General features: G+C 38.4%; 2 protein-coding genes across 6 annotated transcripts in view; one reads left to right on the top strand and one right to left on the bottom strand.

Moving 5' to 3' along the window:
- Window positions 1-1,640, top strand: part of TM6SF1 (transmembrane 6 superfamily member 1) — a 30,334-nt gene extending 28,694 nt beyond the window's left edge. For all 4 annotated transcript variants that reach the window (XM_030814927.1, XM_003268448.3, XM_030814929.1 and 1 more), the window contains one exon: window positions 1,197-1,640. In XM_030814927.1, the coding sequence (XP_030670787.1) occupies window positions 1,197-1,388 (192 nt within the window). In that variant the 3' untranslated portion in view covers window positions 1,389-1,640. The remainder of the gene's footprint in view (window positions 1-1,196) is intronic.
- Window positions 1-19,065, bottom strand: part of HDGFL3 (HDGF like 3) — a 93,597-nt gene that overhangs the window by 20,853 nt on the left and 53,679 nt on the right. Inside the window, exons 5-6 of one of the 2 annotated variants that reach the window (XM_003268450.4) lie at window positions 15,939-16,085; window positions 2,524-3,991 (exon numbers count right to left, since the gene is read on the bottom strand). In XM_003268450.4, coding sequence (XP_003268498.1) covers window positions 3,986-3,991; window positions 15,939-16,085 — 153 coding nt within the window. In that variant the 3' untranslated portion in view covers window positions 2,524-3,985. Of the gene's footprint in view, window positions 1-2,523; window positions 3,992-15,938; window positions 16,086-19,065 lie in introns of those variants that run through there. The other variant, XM_030814931.1, reaches the window with a different exon arrangement.

The raw sequence follows: 19,065 nt of genomic DNA, 5'->3' as shown, positions 1-19,065 counted from the left end.
ATCACTCAGCAGAATAAACTGATTTCATATGGAAGGAAATGTAAAATAACTTATATGTATTTAAAGCAAATTATCTAGTTCTTCATTCTTGTTACCTCTATGCCTTCTCTATAGTGCAGTCTTTTGTCTCTTTGATCCTGATGAACTGATAATTTACTACTTATTATATTTAGATTCCCAATCCTTTATTCATGTATATCTTGAATTTCAGCAAAATATGAAAATGCAGACTCCAGGGGTACATTTTGTAATGACACAAGCCTTCTGAGGAAATTTTCTGACAGGAGCTTTTAATCCTGCTGTGGTCTGTTTTACCCTTTCCAATACGGTTTTCCTCTGTGCTTGCGAAAAGTATCAAAAAAGACCAATTGGCACATTCTGAATGTGTTTTCTGAACAAGTATATAAGTAGAGAGGGAGGCCATTTTGCAAATGCAGATAATGCTGACAAGTCATACTTCTAAATAAACTATAATTTGATTTAAAAAGGTTGCCTGCATGTACATTTGCCATTTTACAAAGAGCAACCGTACTCCTACCTCCACCCAAGTTGGTAACAAACTTATCTTACAAACAGCCCTTAATATTTTAAAAGCTGCAGAAAAAACAAATACATGAATAAATGAATAAACAAAAAACACATAGGGAAAGGGTATGAGCTCTTGCTCCAAGGAGTAGATGAAAGACTGATAAATGAAGCTGAGGTCCCCCCAGTGCTTCCCTTTCAATAGTTTGTTATGCTAAAAATATTTTAGTTTTTAAAAACTCTGCACTTTCTTCATTTTTATTGGAACACAATTTGTGAACCACAACTGAGTCTGTATGTAGGATCTCCAGAATGCAAATCAGAAAAAAATTTGAGATTTTATTCAGATTTTTCTAGTAGATTGAGCCACTAATGTTTGGTAAGGGGCACTTGATGGTTAAAAAATACAACTGGCATGATAAAACTACACTAAATAATATCTACTTTATTTGAACAGTCATATCAAGAATGGCCCTAAATTTAGTCAAAGACTAAATTTAATGAAAGACTCTGACATTAAAGACTCCGGATTGTTTGAAGGTATTTTGTCTGCAGGTGAGACTGGTTTTGAGGGCACAGAAACGTAGCCTGAATGAACCATTCAGAACTCATCATGCGTCCAGCTGAACACGTTTCATGCTTACCCAATTTTTTTTTTTTTAATGCAACAGGCTCAGTTTTCTCACATTGGTGCATCTCTTCATGCTAGAACTGCTTATGTCTACAGAGTCCCTGAAGAAGCAAAAATCCTTTTTTTAGCATTAAACATAGCATATGGAGTTCTTCCTCAGCTCTTGGCCTATCGTTGTATCTACAAACCAGAGTTCTTCATAAAAACAAAGGCAGAAGAAAAAGTGGAATAAAAATATTACTTCATGTTCCTCCTTTCTAAATTACTAACTTTTGTTATACTGGTACTAATATTTTGTCCCATTTCACTCTCTTCTCATACATGAATACTTAAGAATATGTACATTCTTGCTCTGCACTGTATGTGTGAGCTATATGGTATTGTGTAAATTTTTTTTGAAGGAAAATGGAAATTCTTGAGAAACAGTTTGTTTAAAGAAATATATTCAAAATCATTTGTGAATAAACTTGATCATCCGTCTCAATATTCTGTTTGACGTATAAAATAATTATTATAAGTGTAAAAAATTACAATTTAGTGCCAATAGTAGTGAGCATGAAATGAAACTGTTCAAAAGAGAATATGGCCTGTGCATATTAAAAAATTCAAAACAGTGAATGCAGACTGGAGGAGTAACTTTTGCAAATAAGATGAATATGCTTCATTATTAACCTCAATGTAAAAGGCAAATCATCAGAATATTTTTAAATGTTGTTTGAAAAATGTTTTCCCAAGGAAAGTTTATTATTTGCTGCTGTTTTAAGAAAATTACTTTTACTAAATTTTTTTGTGTGAATTTAAACAGCTAAATAGGGATCAATAACTTTATCTCTATCCTTAATGAACACTTGTTTTATTGGTGGCTGGAAATATTTATATTGTATTTCTGTGTATATTTTTAATAAAATTATTTTTGGCCTCTTATGAAGACAAATCTTATTAGATTTGAAACATTTCATATATACACATAAAATGCTTTTAAAGAAAATTTGTGAGTTGTATATTCCAATTCAAAATGTCATCTACATTCCCCTTATGTTTCAGTGTGAGCAATGAAGAGGTCTTTTGATTAATTAAATTTCATTAATTAAAAAATACATTCAAATATTCAAAATTAAAAAGTACCTTTTAAGGAAAAAGTATTAGATTGACATCCCTACTATCTTTTTATGAACTTTTCATGTTTGGGATTATATGTTGAGTATACTAGAGAAAACCAGTATTTACTAAATGAAAGAAACACACCAAAAATACAAACAACCACCTCCTCACTGTGCCCTGAAATGATAAATGGACTGGTGCTTTCACACCCTTAGCTGCCATCATCACTATCATCATTATTAATGGCCCTAGGCTTTTAGGTCTGCTCACATTTTCTCATGTTTTTATTAGCTCTCACCAAGAAAACCAAAAGAAAATGGGATACAAATCAATGCATGGATAATATCAAGTTACAAAATCTAGGGTCCACTGGGCTGGTAAATATGTATGTGTAAGCAAATCATGTAGTCATCTCCCCATCATCCCCTACAGTGTTTTCAAATAATCTAAAACCCAGAGAGTGTTTAAAAAAAAAAAAAGAAAAAGAAAACCCTCACCTGCACTTGATTCTATTGTCAGCTTGCTGTGAACAATTTTTGCTTTAATATATGAATTACATTAATACCTCACGTTACATATATGAAGCCAAATTACACTAACTTAGTTTGCTTACAACCTCAAATCTTACTCCCAGTACACATTCCAATAAATTTATTCTGTAAAAACAATACATTTTTTTGTTTTTGATTTTTTTACAGTAAACTTTTCAACTACAAACCTTGAATACGCGAAAGATGTTCCAAGGACAAGCATTAACAGGATTGATAAAACCCAAACTGACTGACTGTGTTCTCACAATATAAGCTGGCATAAAAATAAATAAAATTCTCTATTATCACAATAGCAACAATAATGTACACATAATAATGGTTTAAGGATGAATATTAACTATTCTAATTGTAGTTCCAAAAGAAAACAGTTTATTTTAAAAGTCTACATTTAAAAGTCAATGCTTTGTCTGGTTTCCCATAGGGCTGTTGCTGATTCCAGCTTTAAAATGTAAAGTATCCACCTTGAGTGCTTAGCTCAAAATTGTATTGGCACTGGGAAAAAAATAAATCATTGCCTTTATTTTGGAGTAACACAAAAAGACTCACTAACTTCACATATAGAAACTTAGTTTGTGTACATAACAATATGAATTTTGAGAAGTATAAGCTGTCAACTAGCTATTTCTAATACGGAATAGATATTTTACAATATGGTTAAACTTTACACATGGCCTCAAAACTGAAGGACAATTTTAATTTCGTCTTCAATATACCAACATTATGTATTTAGGAATTAATTCCTGGGTTCTGTCACAGAGAGGAAATTCCATTCTTAAGCATTATGTTAAGTGGTCATCTAAAAAATGTTAATTTATATTTAACTGAGTGTTTGATGATGGTGGGGTCAAGGCAGGAAAATGATGATCATAACTGCCTTGATAAAAGGATCCTAGACATGTATAAGTCTGCGCAAAAATCTTGATAATCCTTAGTGGTTAAGGGCAACTTCATGCAACCAAATAACATGAAATTAAATCAGTAACTTTTAAAAAAGGCTAAAATGTCTTTTCCCCCCGAAACACAACAGAGAGGAATATGAATAATGTACATACAAACTGGGGTTCTGTCAATGACAACAAGGACTATGTGTTGGTTCGTATCAAATCCAAGAATATTAGACAACCAAACATATAACCTTCTTGTGGTTTCTCTTAATATGCAGCATTCATTATGGTAGTTAGGTCTGTAAAAAAAAAAAAAAAGAAAGAAAACAAGCCTTTAGATGATTTAGGATACTAACAATGAGAGCTATCCACACCTAGATAGTACATAATTGGGTTTTCTGAAATTTTAATATGCACTGCAGCATTAACAATACTTACTGAGCAAGAGCAGCTTCTGTGGCTTTGCTTTAGACCTGTCAGTGCAAAAAGTTAAAGGAAATACTAGGGTATTTTTAGTGCCCCATAGAAAAAAATTATAAACCTTGTCTACTGTCTGTTAGGACAGAGTGCAGCAGTGCACATTCTACAATTCTAGGACTATGTTTATTGCTGGAATACATCATCAGTGGAGAAATTGATATAATCTATCTTTGTGAGGACATTCTTCAGAAAGGTAAGCTGTGTAAAATTTAAAAAGCACTTAGAGTGTGCACCAATTAATCTTCAGAATATTTATAACTTAATTACTTGTGACACATAGCTCAAATGTAAGAGTTAATCAAGATGTACAAAGTCTCTGACTTCTTGCTTTTAAAAAAAACATAAAGGATAAGAGGAAGCCTAGATTTCTTTTAAAATTTAGATGGCATCCGTGTGACAAACAGAAAATAAAACATTTGTTTCATAAAAGAACTCTGTTTCGATTTGGGTCCCACTTTAAATTGTGTCTGGTTCTATTTCCCCAAAGGATGCTATTTTTTTCCCCCTCATAATTAACCCAAATATATTAAACCCCCTAGTAATACCCTCATGGGATGAATGAAAGAGGGAACTCAGGCCTCAAATATTTTTTTCTAAAAACAGCCTGCTTCGCTTCCACTCTTAATTTCACTAAATGAATGAACGTGTTTGTAAGCACATGTGCACACTCATGGGTATGTTCTCATTCAGACAGCCCAACATGTATACTAAACGGTATATATTATAATAAACGATTCCAGGACCTTCAAAGGATAGAGAGTTACCAAAACTTCCATCCCCCTAAGATGGCAGAAATATACTTTTTATCCTTCTGTCCCTACCAAAATGAGGAAGTAAATCTTTAAAAAAAAAATGTTTGAAATTTATGAACTTAAAAAATGGAGTGCCTGGTGACTCCTAATTATTTCTTAACAAAAACACCAGTTATAAGATTATACTCACAGATACTTTGGAGGATCTTCCTCCCTTGTGAAGGAGGAAGACACCCATTAGAACAATGAAAAATTGTTAGTCAACCAAAGAAACTTTTTTTTTTTTTTTTTGAGACAGAGTCTTGCTCTGTCGCCTAGGCTGGAGTACAATGGTGTGATGTCAGCTCACTGCAACCTCCATTCAAGTGATTCTCCTGCCTCAGCCTCCTGAGTAGCTGGGATTACAGGTGTGTGCCACCACGCCTGGCTAATTTTTGTATTTTTAGTAGAGATGGGGTTTCACCACGTTGGCCAGGCTGGTCTTGAACTCCTGACCTCGTGATCCACCTGGCTTGGCGGCCTCCCAAAGTGCTGGGATTACAGGCGTGAGCCACCGTGCCTGGCTGAAACCTTCTTTAACAATGTTTTCTTATTATTACTGTGAAAGGCAATAAATTCTATGTTTATCTTGGTAGAATAATCACAGTAAAAACTACTCAATCCACATCAAAGAATATTTTTGGAACAGGTGGTCCCATGGCAGCCTCAGAGTAGTATTAATACCCCAAACAAAGGGAAGGGAGCACCAAGAATGTGACTATAGTTTTAAGGACATGCTTTTTGGGGTCTTTAAACAAGGTGCTGTAAAATGAGTGCTTTGTAAAAGCAAATTACAAAATCTGAGATTAAAAAATGCTCATACCATAATCACTTTGCATCCATGTATTGAAAACTTCATCTTGCTAATTCATCATGGTATATATCCTGGACAAGGTACTCTGACTGTCTCCTAGATCTGAAGTCTCCTCTGAGTAAACAGCCACAAATGGTTCCTTATGCACTAGTTGCCATGAACCCCTATATTAGATATTGGCTGGAGAATCCAATCAGATTCTCTCTGGAGGTATCTAAATGTGAGGCACACTGAGAAGCTGTAGGGTGGCAGCAAAACTGAAGGATACCCAGAACACTATAAGCAGAAGCTATGAAACAACAGAAGCCATAAGGATCTTTTCAAGGAGTACCATTTTGATATGAAGGAATGATAATATTCAATATGGCTATGCAGACTCGGCAATTTGGCACATTATAACAAATAAGTAACTTATTACTTCCAGAAAAACAACTGTTTTTTGCCAATGATAAAATTTGAGTGTTTAGTGAAAACTAGAATTTCAAATCCTCCATGACTGACAATTTTCCAATATTTAAAGACTTTTTTTTTTAGAGACAGGGTCTTGCTCTTGTGCCCATGCTAGGTGTAGCAGTGTGATCACAGCTCACTGCAGCCTTGAACTCCTGGCCTCAAGCTATCCTCCTGCCTCAGCCTATCAAAGTGCTGGGGTTACAGGTGTGAGCCACCAAACTTGGCCCCAATACTTAAAGACTTTTCTGATGAGATAATGATATTAAAAATGTGATTAAAAACATTTTGTACTGAAATGAGCGAATATTTGGAAGACCCAAGTAATTCAGAGAACCTATATTTTCTAACTGGGGGAAAGCTATTCAAAGTGCTAGACAAACAGGCATATGAAGAAAAGCTCAGTATCGCTGATCATTAGAGAAATGCAAATCAAAACTACAGTGACATACCATTTCACACAACTCAATGGCTATTACTAAAAAGTCAAAAAATAACAGATGCTGGCAAGGTTGCAGAGAAAAGGGAACGCTTATATGCTGCTGGTGGGAGTGTAAATTAGTTCAACCATTGTGGAAATCAGTACGGCAATTCCTCAAAGAGCTAAAAACAGAACTACCATTCAACCCAGCAATCCCATTACTGGTTATATACTCAACAGAATATAAATCATTCTACCATAAAGACACATGCATGTGAATGTTCACTGCAGCACTCGCTATATACAATAGTAAAGAAATGGAATCAACCTAAATGCCCATCAATGACAGATTGGATAAAGAAAATGTACATACATACCATGGAATACTATGCAGCCATTAAAAAGAATGAGAGCATGTCTTTTGTGGGAACATGCATAGAGCTAGAGGCCATTATCCTTAACAAACTAACACAGAACAGAAAACCAGATACCACATGTTCTTGCTTGTACGTGGAAGCTAAATGATGAGAACTCATGGACACAAAGAGGGGAACAATAGACACTAGGGTCTACTTGAGGGTAAAGGAGAGGAGGGAGAGGATCAGAAAAAGTAACTATTGGATACCAGGCTTAGAACCCAGGGTAACGAAATAATCTGCACAACAAACACCTGTGACATGAGTTAACCTTTATAATAAATCTGCACATGTACTCCCTGAGCCTAAAACAGAAGTTAAAAAAAAAGGCAAGACTATTAAGATACTCATATCACCATTTTTCAATTAAATATCTGTATAATACCAGATTTTCTTCATATACCTTCAACCACAATTACATATTACAATAAAGAGAATGCAGAAATAGATATGAGGATCTAGTTGTCTTCTATCAAATCAGACATTAAAAAGATTTGCAAAAATGTAAAAATGTCATTCTGCAAACTTTTCTGTGAAATCTTATTTTCATAAAAATGCTATTTAAGTAATGGATTTATTATTACATTAAATGAATTAAGTATTTTTAAAATTTGTTTTTATTTCTAATTAAATAAATATCATTAACGATAACATATATAAACAAAGCTCTTTGGGGCCCTCAATAACTTTTTTTTTGAGAAGGAATCTTGCTCTGTCATCCGGGCTGGAGTACAGTGGCACAATCTCAGCTCACTGCAACCTCCGCCTCCCGGGTTTAATCAATTCTCCTGCCTCAGCTTCCTGAGTAGCTGGGATTACGGGCACATGCCACCATGCCCAGCTAATTCTGTATTTTTCGTAGAGATGGGGTTTCACCACGTTGGCCAGGCTGGTGTTGAACTCCTGACCTCAGGTGATCCACCCACCTTGGCCTCCCAAAGTGTTGAGATTACAGGCCCCTTAAAGGGGGCCAGGTGCAGTGACTCACGCCTGTAATTCAAGCACTTTGGGAGGCTGAGACAGGCGGATCACTTGAGGTCTGGAGTTCGAGACCAGCCTGGCCAACGTGGTGAAATCCTAACTACAAAAAACACAAAACTGGCTGGGCGAGGTGGCGCGTGCCTGCAATCCCAGCTACTCAGGAGGCTGAGGCAAGAGGATCGCTTAAACCCAGGAGGCGGAGGTTGCAGTGGGCCAAGATCGTGCCACTGCACTCCAGCCTGGGCGACAGAGTGAGACTCCATCTCAAACAAACTTTTAATGGTATTAAAGAGGTCCTGAGACCAAGAATAAATGAAAGTAAATGGTGAGAGGTAAGACTGCAAAGATAAACTGGGGTCAGCTGTGAAAGGCACTGTATGATGTGGAATAAGGAACACAGACTTAATCTTGTGGGGTACTGGGGAGATATAAGGCGGCAGCCACCATATTGTAGAAAGAACGGGTTCAGGGTCAGAAGAATAAAGACATGGCCACATGGTAAATCCTTACGGTAAACATTGTAGCTATCATCCCAATGTTTATCCTCTGTCCCTCCCTCCAATTGTGTGGTAATCTTGTGTTTTTGTTTGTTTGTTTGTTTTTAATGATTTAAGACTTTATTGTCATTTGAGGGTCTGTTTTCCAAATGATCTCTAGTAAATATATTGGAATAATTACAAATTGTAAGTCCCAATTTACCGATACGGCACGATTCTCAGAACTTCCCCTCCACTTACTGCCAGGCAATCGTCAGCACCACACAAGGCTGCCCACCACTAGTATCTTTCACCGCAGCCCTCCTGGGCTCAAGCAATTCTCCCGCCTCAGCCCCCCAAGTAGTTGGACTACAGGCGGATGCCATAGCTGTGTGGTAGCCTTGTGATTTAGGGACCTGAATCCAGCTCCAGGGGTTGGAGAACCTGAATGGTGTGAGCCAGTTCTAATCCTCTTGTATCAGTAGTTGGTTTACGGATAGGTGGCCTTCTGATATAGTCTCCAATGATTCCTGCCTCCGGTATCTCTACATCACATTCTTGTGTAATCACTGCCCCTTGAGTGTGGGCTGGACCTAGTGACTTGCTTGTAATAAACAGAATGAAGCAAAAGTGATGGGATGTCACTTCTGAGATTAGGTTACAAAGGACTGATTTCTGTTTGCCAGCACTCTCTCTTGCTGACACTTTACTGCTTACTCTGATGAAGCCAGCTGCCATGCTGTGAGCTGCCTCATGGTGAGATCCATGGGGCAAGGCATCAGAGGAGGCCTCTGGGAAACAACTCATGAGGAACTGAGGCCTCCAGTCCAACAACCGTGAGGAGCTGAATTCTGCCAGGAACAATTTGAGTGATCTTAGAAGAGGATCCATCCCCAGTTGAGCCTTAACATGATTTGAGTCCCTGCTGACACCTGGACTGCATTTTGGTATCTCAGTTCCTTTTGCAAGAGACCCAGAGACAGAGGATTTAGCAAGTTGCACCTGAATGGATTCTTGATGAGTCTTGAAAAGATGAGATAATAAATGCTGCTTTAAGTCACTAGGTTTCAGTTACATGGCAACAGATAACTAATACAGCAGGTGTAAGCCAATCAGTGCATGGTGTCCTCCTGGCCACAGATGAGTAACTTTCACCTTCTATCCATATGAATCGAAGGAACTCCAGGTATTCTAGATAAGGGTGCCTGCTCCTTTCTGTCTCCTTCTGCTAGTGGCAGGAGGGAGGAAGTACTCAGAGAGCCTCTGGTAGCAAAAAGGGACCCTCGTAAAAATCTCCTTTCTTTCCCTTAACAATATGCGTAACATCAACCCATCATCTGCTTTGAGACCATCAGGCTTATTCTAGCTTACTTTGGATACTACAAGATGGGCTCCAGAGCACCCATCACTACCTGAACTCATATCCCCAGTCAGCTTTGCACAGGTCCTTTTATGGCCTCATTTCTTAACAGAACCCCCCATCCCATTCTTTAATCTCTTCTACTGGGCCCCCTGAAAACCACAGTTAGCCATTAGCAAAACTCCTATATTCTCAATTTGAATTTCCAAGATATTCCACTCAACAACTTGTTCTAACTAAAACCTGTTTTCTTCTAAGGGCAGTGCTGCCTCTTTCCCTGTAACCCTCTCAAATGGTAGCTCTGTTCTCTCCCACAGCTCTTGTACTACTACTTGCCCTGGAGGTGGAGAAGGTGTCCTTCTTGCTCCTCCCTACTATTTATAAGCTATTCATTCTCTCCCCTGTGCCTCACATTCCCTGAAAATAAAAGCCTCCCAGTTTTGAATCTCAGTTTAAGCTACTCCCCTCCTTACTGCAATCATCTACAGACTCCCTGGATTATTCTCCTTACTCCTTAAAGATTTCACTTCTGGCCCTCTGTCATTCATCATAATTCCTGTGATTTCAATATCCACATAGATTATCTTTCTAACATTCTGGTATCTCAGTTCCTTGGTGTCCTCTCTGCCAAAGATCCTGTCTTCTAAGACCCTACCTCAGTCACTCGCTCCGATGGTTTGTTCTTTCTCTTCTTTTCTCTCTCTCTCCCTTTCTTCTTCTTTTTTTTTTTTTTTTTTTTGAGATGGAGTCACTCTGTTGCCCAGGTTGGAATGCAGTGGCTCGATCTTGGCTCACTGCAACCTCTGCCTCCCGGGTTCAAGCGATTCTCATGCCTCAGCCTCCCGAGTACCTGTGACTACAGGTGTGCACCATCATGCTCAGCTAATTTTTGCATTTTTAGTAGAGACAGGGTTTCACCATATCAGCCAGGATGGTCTCAAACTCCTGACCTCAGGTGGTCGGCCCACCTCAGCCTCCCATAGTCCATGGTTCTTTCTTAAGACAAGTGATTCACAACCACTGGGAGTAACTGTAAATACTGTCTTAAGCCACTGTTTTGAAAGCAAAATTATGTAGGCATTTTAGGTTATTATTAAGAACTCTGGGGTTCTACTGGCATTTAATGCACAGGGGCCACAGGTACTAAATGTCTTGTGATGTAGACAGTGCTTGTACAATGAAGAATTAAGTGTCCCACTAGAAATACTAGTAGCACCTGCACTGTCATTGGCAACTACTGCAACCTTTCCATGATTCTATTCAAATACTTCACTCTTCTATCACCATTTATATTTCCAGCTCATACTCAAAATCTATTGACTCTATCCCTTTCTCATTTACATCTTTCCTCTTAACATATGTTGGATTCCATGGTCCATTGTTATAATCCTTGTACACATCCTTAATTCCCTGGCCTCTAATCTTCTTTACCCTACTCTCTGTGAAAACCTTAATTCTAGTTAAATTCAATTCTCTGTCCTGTGACTGAATAATTGAATATGCCTGGAGAAAAACACACAACCATTGTGACCCCTCTCACTTCAAATTCAAGACCACTGGCCTCAAGTAAGCCTTTAGTATTACCTGGCAATTCCACTTCATTTCCCAAGTTCATTCATTCTCTTATTCTTCTAAATGACTATTTTCTACCTTTTTCTCTCTCTTGAATCTTCCCGCATTTTTTCCTATTCTCAGTCTCAAATGCTAACATTGTTCCTTAAGAAAATAGAAGCAATCAGGTAAGAATTTCTACAAGCTCTCACCCCAAGTATCTACTTACCTGTATCTGTGCCCAAATACTCTGCCTTTCCTTCCAATTTAATGGATGAACCAAGGTAGCCCCTCCAGATGTGCACCAGATCTTATACCTTCTTTTTTTTTTTTTCTTTTGAGACAGTCTTGCTCTGTCACCAGGCTGGAGTGCAGTGATGTAATCTCGGCTCACTGCAACCTCCATCTCCCAGGTTCAAGTGACTTTACTGCCTCAGCCTCCCGAGTGGTTGGGACTACAGGCACACACCACCACACGTACCCAATTTTTGTATTTTTAGTATGGTGTATTTTCAGCATGTTGGCCAGGATGGTCTCGATCTCTTGACCTCGTGATCCATCTGCCTCGGCCTCCCAAAGTGCTGGGACTACAGGTGTGAGCCACTGCGTCTGGTCCTACCTTCTTGCTTTCTTAAAGGACACTGCTTCAGCAATTCTTTCTTACATTATCATTTTGTGATCATTTCTGACTTGGATCATTCTTACTAGCATATGTAAATTCTCCCATCAAGAAAAAAAAGACCTTCCTTGAACTTCTATCCCAAACCATGACTATTAAATATTTGAAAACTAAAACTATGCAATTAGCTCTACATGATATCAGGACTCATTATAAAGCTACTATAATTAAGAGAGTGTGGTATTGACCAACAGAACAGAATAGAGAACCCAGAGAGAGACCTATGAATATATGACAGATGCACTGCGGATCAGAGAAAAAAGGAAGGACTATGCAATAAATGGTGCTGGTTCAAATGGTTATGCTTAAACAAGACAGAAAAATGCTAGCCATAAAAGAAAAGTTTGATAAAGCTGACTACAATACAATACAACTTAAAAAGTCTGTTTGCTAAAAATATCAGAAAGAAATTGAATAGACAAGCCATAAACTTGGAGAGGATATCTGCAAGAAATGTGACGATCCATGTTAGTTAGAATCCAGAGTATGTAGAGAAGTCCTACAAATCAGTAAGAAATGAAATCCAATAGGAAAATGGACAAAACCCAAAACAAGCACTGTACAGAAGAGAAAACATGGGTGGTCAACAAATACGAAAGGCAGCTCAACCTTATCATTAATCAGATAATTATAAATTAACACTATAACGGCCATTTTATACTCACTATATTGGCAAGAATTAAAAAGCCTGACTATGCCAAGTTAATCACAGGGAACTCTTCTACACCTCTAGTGAGAATGTCCAACTACTAAGGAAAATAATTTGGCATTATCTTGTAAAGTTAAAATCCATCAACTCACGACTCAGTATCTTCAGTTCTAGTTACATATCCTAAATAAACTCTTGTACACATATACTAGGAGACAGGCATGAGAATGCTCACAGCCACACAGTTCATAATAATTGCAAAAAGCTGACCGGGCACAGTGGCTCATGCCTGTAATCCCAGCACTTTGGGAGGCTGAGGTGGGGAGATCACGAGGTCAGGAGATCGAGACCATCCTGGCTAACACGGTGAAACCCCGTCTCTACTAAAAATACAAAAAAATTAGCTGGGCGTGGTGGTGGGTGCCTGTAGTCCCAGCTACTCGGGAGGCTGAGGCAGGAGAATGGTGTGAACCTGGGAGGCGGTGCTTGCAGTGAGCCGAGATCGCACCACTGCACTCCAGCCTGTGGGACAGAGCGAGACTCTGTCTCAAAAAAAAAAAAACAAAATAAAATAACAATAATAATAATTGCAAAAAGCTGGAAACAACCCAATTCCCAATTGCCTATCAATAGGAGACTGGATAAATAAGTTGTGGTATACCCATAAAACTGAATTATTATACAGTAGTTAAAATACACTACTGCTACACATAACCACATGAAGGAATCTTGGGAAAACAGTGCTGAGTGAATGTCAGAAGTTTTTAAAAAGCTAAAAATAAGTAATATTAAACAATATACTGTTTAAGTATACACCTATATGTTAGGCATGGGCAAACATTTTAAAAAGAAAAGGAAATAACACAACATTAGTGCTCATCTCTGGGTAGGAAGAGGGACTGGAAAGAATACGTAAATAGATACAAGTTAATTGTGATGTTCTAGTTTTTAGGTTCGGTGGTAGGGTCACTTTATAGTTTATAACCTTATATTTATATATATTATTTTGTACATAACAAATATATCATTAAAAATAGGCTCTTGCTTCCCACATGAGCTCTTACTAGCTGTGTGATCCTAGGCCAATTCTTTCAGTCTCAGTTTCCCCAACTAAAAAGCAAAAGCAATACCTGCACCTACCTCCTGAAGTTTGTATGAGGATTAAATGAGATAATGCATGCAGAGCATGCACAATATGTGGCACACAGGATACTAGTGCTAGGTAGTAGCAGCTATTATGTTCTAAGGTGCTTTCAAGAAGAAATGGTTTTATTAGTGGTTAGAACAATGAATCTACAATGCATAGGATATATAGAATGAAAACGTAATCAGTAAAGTTGAAATCATGTGAATGGATAAGATGAACACAAGAAGTTTTCAGAGTAGAAGTGTGCCAAGTCAGACTGAAGAAAGGAGCTCTAGAAAGAGACTAAGAAGGAACAGGGAGAAGAAGCGGAAGAGATTGGTAACCTGGAGGAAAAGTCAGGAGGAGAAATGTCTGATGGTATTAAATTTTGCAGAGGTGAAAACGAAGACTAAACGAGACGTTGGATTGGGCAAGGAGAGGATCACTAGGAACCTTTACAAGAGCAATTTCAATGAAGTGGTCAAAGAAGAAATAAGTGCAACGGGTTAAGTCATAAGGAGGAGGAGAGGAAATGGAGACTGGGAGAAAAGATCATTCTTTTTACGAAGTGTAGAGATGAAGGGAAAAGTGAAAAGGGTAGAACGTAAGATTGAAGGGAGGTATTGTCAAGATTAAGGGAGACCTTAGGCTGTTTATAGGCAGGGGGAAGGAGCCAGTGGAAAAGAAGTTGTGGTATAGAAGAAGGGGATAAATGACTGGGTATGCTTTGGAGAAAACAGGAAGAGATAATATTCTGAACGACGACAATAGAAAGATGTAAATTAGTGCTTCTCAGACTTTCGTGTGCATATGAATTACTTGGGGTTGAGTTAAAATGCAGATTCTGATTCAGAATCTGGAGTTTGCGGCAGGTCTGAGATTCTGCATTTCTAACAAGCTCCCACCTAATGTTGATGCTACTGGTTCACCGACCACATTCTGAGTATTAAGGGGGTAGGACAACTCTTCCTTTGTCATGAGAAGTGCATCTAGAAATAAGTTTGGTAGTAAAGGGAAGAGAAATTGTTGGAGTTGTTGCTATTTGCATACTGAAGCGACCTGACATAAAGGTAGCAGGTGGAATAAAATGAAAATCAAGTGAGCCAGGTATTCAAGCTCTCAGTGACTGTTAGCAGGTATATGTCCCTGGGAAGGCTGCTGGCAAAAGTAATGATAGAGGACTACTTATTAAAGAAAAGTCAAGAGGATGAAGATAAGCAGAGGACACAGTAGGGCTGAGCTGGGTGAGAGGAATAACAGAACAATCAGAATCATAATACTTTGGGAGTAATTATAGATAACTGGGATGAAGGAAGAAAAGAGTTGAGAGGTAAACAGGACTGACACAAACAGGCAAGAACTCAGCCGAAACCAGATAAATTTCTTAGGTCATTATTTTTAAATGATTTGATATTGTGTAACTAGTCTTCATAGAGGAAAGACTCATGGAAAATGCATGGGGGCAAAATTTGCCTCCACCAAGTTTTTTACAAAGGTGGACTTACCTGTGCTTTGAAGTTAACAAAGGTTAACAAAAGTTATGAAGAGTCATCGTAGACAAATTTGTCCCTAGGGGTACTTTAAATATCAATATTCAAACATTGCTTGCATATTTAAAGTCCTCATGGGTACACTGAATTACACACTGCTTCTGGGAAAGAAGCAGCAGTATGTAATACTCTATTTTGAACATGCCATTGATTTTGTGATAAAAGAAATACAACTGTTGAATTTTGAGGTGGCATTTCATAATTTCAGTATTTCACACTGTACTTTAAAAAGACTCTAAAGTTGCTAAAGTTAGTATAAAGAAAAATAAACCTGTTCATAGAGATCCAAATTGACAGGCAGGTATAATTCTCACCTGGCTCTTTTGTTCAGACTCTAAGAATTAAATTGATTATATTAAAGAGCTGAGTGGATGCATATAATAGGCTGAGAATACTTCTCAATTTATCAACACAATGTTTACTAATGCTGACATATGGATGCTGAATCTGAAGCAAAATGTCTTCTAATAGAAGGTAAGAGAAATTATAAGCACATCCTTACCCCTTCACTGGTTTTCTGCAAGTCTGAAGTTGTGTTTCTTGTGTCGTTGCCTGCATCTCCACCCTCAGAGCTGCTTTTGTTTTCCTCTTCTTTGCAGTCTTTGTCATCTTCATCTCCTGGAGATTTCCGGGACTGTTTAGAGGATTTCTAAATGTTTAGACAAGTTAAATATTACAGTCAAAAGCAGAAATCCAAATGTACAAGTAAGAGATGCAGAAATAGCTGACTTGCATCTATCTAGTCTTAGTGGTTGATAGAGGATATACTGACGCAACATGCAGTATGCCAAGGCTGAGCTAGGTGACACTGGACAAATCATTTCACCTCATTGGGCCTTGATTTAACTAGCTGGCAAGGAAGCAGAAGTGGGCTAGGTGACCTCTTAGTTATTTCCAGCAATGTGATATTAAAAGCAGAAAATGAAGATTAATGTACCTAGAACACTGTCAATGAATAAATACAGCTGGATGGACACCACCTTAAGAAGGCTACAGAACTGGAAGGTACCCTAAAGGTCATCTTGTCCTCCCCATCATTTTATAGTAGTGGAAACTGAAAGAAGTGAAGTGAACTGTCTAAGAGAATATATAGATATTCCTGCTGGAACACCTCTTGAAGCTGTTTGGCTAATGGGATACCCAGAATCATCTTGACAAAACTGTTTGATATAAACTAATCTTTTCAATTATGGAGCGTTATTTAAGAACTCAAGGCCATACTGGTGAACCAGTCCCTTTTCCTTGTCATCTTGCATTTGAAAACAAGATGAACTCTAGAGGAAGATGAAAATACAATTAGTTTGCCTCAAGAGTTGCTTGGCAGCATTGCATTAAAATTATAGAAAGCTGGGCCCAATTGTGCGCCTTAAGAAAGTAAAATATAGTGTTTTTCTACACTTCCTCTTTGAGACATTTTAAGACTCTTCAAGCACATTGCAAATAAGAGGTAAGGCAAAACTGATTTTGCCAAGTTACTTCTGGTCTTCCAGAAACGAATGAGCAAACTGAAGCTTCTTCAGATAATCAGTTTTTTAAAATGCAACTTTCAAAGAGAAAACATAGGCCGGGCATGGTGGCTCACGCCTGTAATCCCAACACTTTGGGAGGCCGAGGCGGGTGGATCACCTAAGTAAGGTCAGGAGTTTGAGATCAGCCTGGCCAACATGGCAAAACCCCGTCTCTACTAAAACTACGAAAATTACCTGGGGCCGGGCGCAATGGCTCACACCTTTAATCTCAGCACTTTGGGAGGCTGAGGCGGGCAGATCATCTGAGCTCAGGGGTTTGAGACCATCCTGGCCAACATGGTGAAACCCCGTCTCTACCAAAAATACGAAATTAGCTGGGTGTGGTGGCGGGAGGCCTGTAATCCCAGCTACTTGGGAGGCTGAGGTAGGAGAATCACTTGAACCTGGGAGGTGGAGGTTGCAGTGACATTCAAGCCTGGGTGACAGAGTGAGACTCTGTCTCAAAAAAACAAAACACAAACAAAGAGAAAACATCCTCTAGCTGTGTGTCAGAATATATAATTAAACTGTTTCTATTTTACTTAACTGAAACTACCAGCCAAGCTCAAAATGTCAGTTTAAAATGTGATTTTTTACTTTTTACATGAAGGGAAACAGGGATTTAATGATACAAATGTGGAGTATTTCAAGTGACGATCAAGAATGACAACAGTAAAAGTGAAACACTTTCTCCTTATAATTATTAAAATGTAGCAACAGCTTTATATAGTAATTTTTCAAATAACAGTCCTCAATAGGCAGTTTTTTTTTTTTTTGAGACGGAGACTCGCTCTGTTGCCCAGGCTGGAGGGCAGTGGGGCTATCTCGGCTCACTGCAAGCTCTGCCTCCTGGGTTCACACCACGCCCTTCTCCTGCCTCAGCCTCCCAAGCAGCTGGGACTACAGGCACCCGCCACCACACCCGGCTAATTTTTTTGTATTTTTAGTAGAGATGGGGTTTCACTGTGTTAGCCAGGATGGTCTTGATCTCCTGACCTCATGATCTGCCCGCCTCAGCCTCCCAAAGTGCTGGGATTACAGGCGTGAGCCACCATGCCCAGCCCCTGGCAGTTCTTATAATAATGAACAACTCCCTAAAATTTCTAATGCTCACAGAGGATCTTTATGAGTAACCTTATAGTTTATAAGTATTACAATTTGGCATGTATTTGGGATATACAGAATAGAATTAGGGCATTACTAGAGTTTTATTAATGAGTCACAGCATTTAGTATTCTATGAAGAAATCTGGCTGCCAAGCTCTATTTGGTAACCTTGAAAAGTTTTTCAGATTACTGAAACTCCCGTAATTTTGGAGAAGGACTCGGTTTTATAAGTGTGGTCTTAAATTGGTTGTGTGTTTGATTTTTGCTATCTTTGTTTTTTTAAACTAAAATTACTGGTGGTTTATCAACATCAGTTTAGTTTGTTGTGAGGCTCTCATTAGTCCTATTGTACATAGTAAATAATTTGTATGCAAAATATTTTTGACCTATGATTTTCCAGTATCTGTTATGACTCAAATATGAATAATCCATAGCCTTACTGCTGAAGAGAGAAGACATATAATCTCCCTCAAATCTATTATAGCATGACTTTTCATTATGATTACTGAGCGTTTTCTTTAGAAAACTGAAATCAGGTGAGGTAGAGGAGACAGGTGTGGGGCCTTTTCCTCTACCCAACTGGAATGTAGTAAAAAAAGTTTGTGAGCCACTAATTTTCCATGCAAAGGAAGACTATTCAACTCTTAAGAAATAGACATAAAAACTGGCTGGGCGCAGTGGCTCACACTTGTAATCCCAGCACTCTGGGAGGTTGAGGCGGGCAGACTGTTTGAGCTCAGGAGTTTGAGATCAGCCTGGGCAACATGATAAAATCCGGTCTCTACTAAAAAAAAAAAAAAAAAAAAAAAAAAAAAAAAAAAAAAAAGCAGCGTGTGGTGATGCACGTCCGTGGTCCCAGCTACTGGGGAGGCTGAGGTGGGAGGGTAGCTTGAGCCCAGGGGGCAGAGGTTGCAGTGAGCCGAGATTACACCACTGCACACCAGCCTGGGTGACAGAGCAAGACCCTGTCTCAAGACAAAGGATAAAAAAAAAAAAAGGAAAAATCACCATATTT

Source organism: Nomascus leucogenys, chromosome 6, assembly GCF_006542625.1.
Source record: "Nomascus leucogenys isolate Asia chromosome 6, Asia_NLE_v1, whole genome shotgun sequence".
Taxonomy (NCBI): domain Eukaryota; kingdom Metazoa; phylum Chordata; class Mammalia; order Primates; family Hylobatidae; genus Nomascus; species Nomascus leucogenys.
Note: the sequence above shows the minus strand (reverse complement) of the source record. Positions and strands in the feature narration are given on the sequence as shown.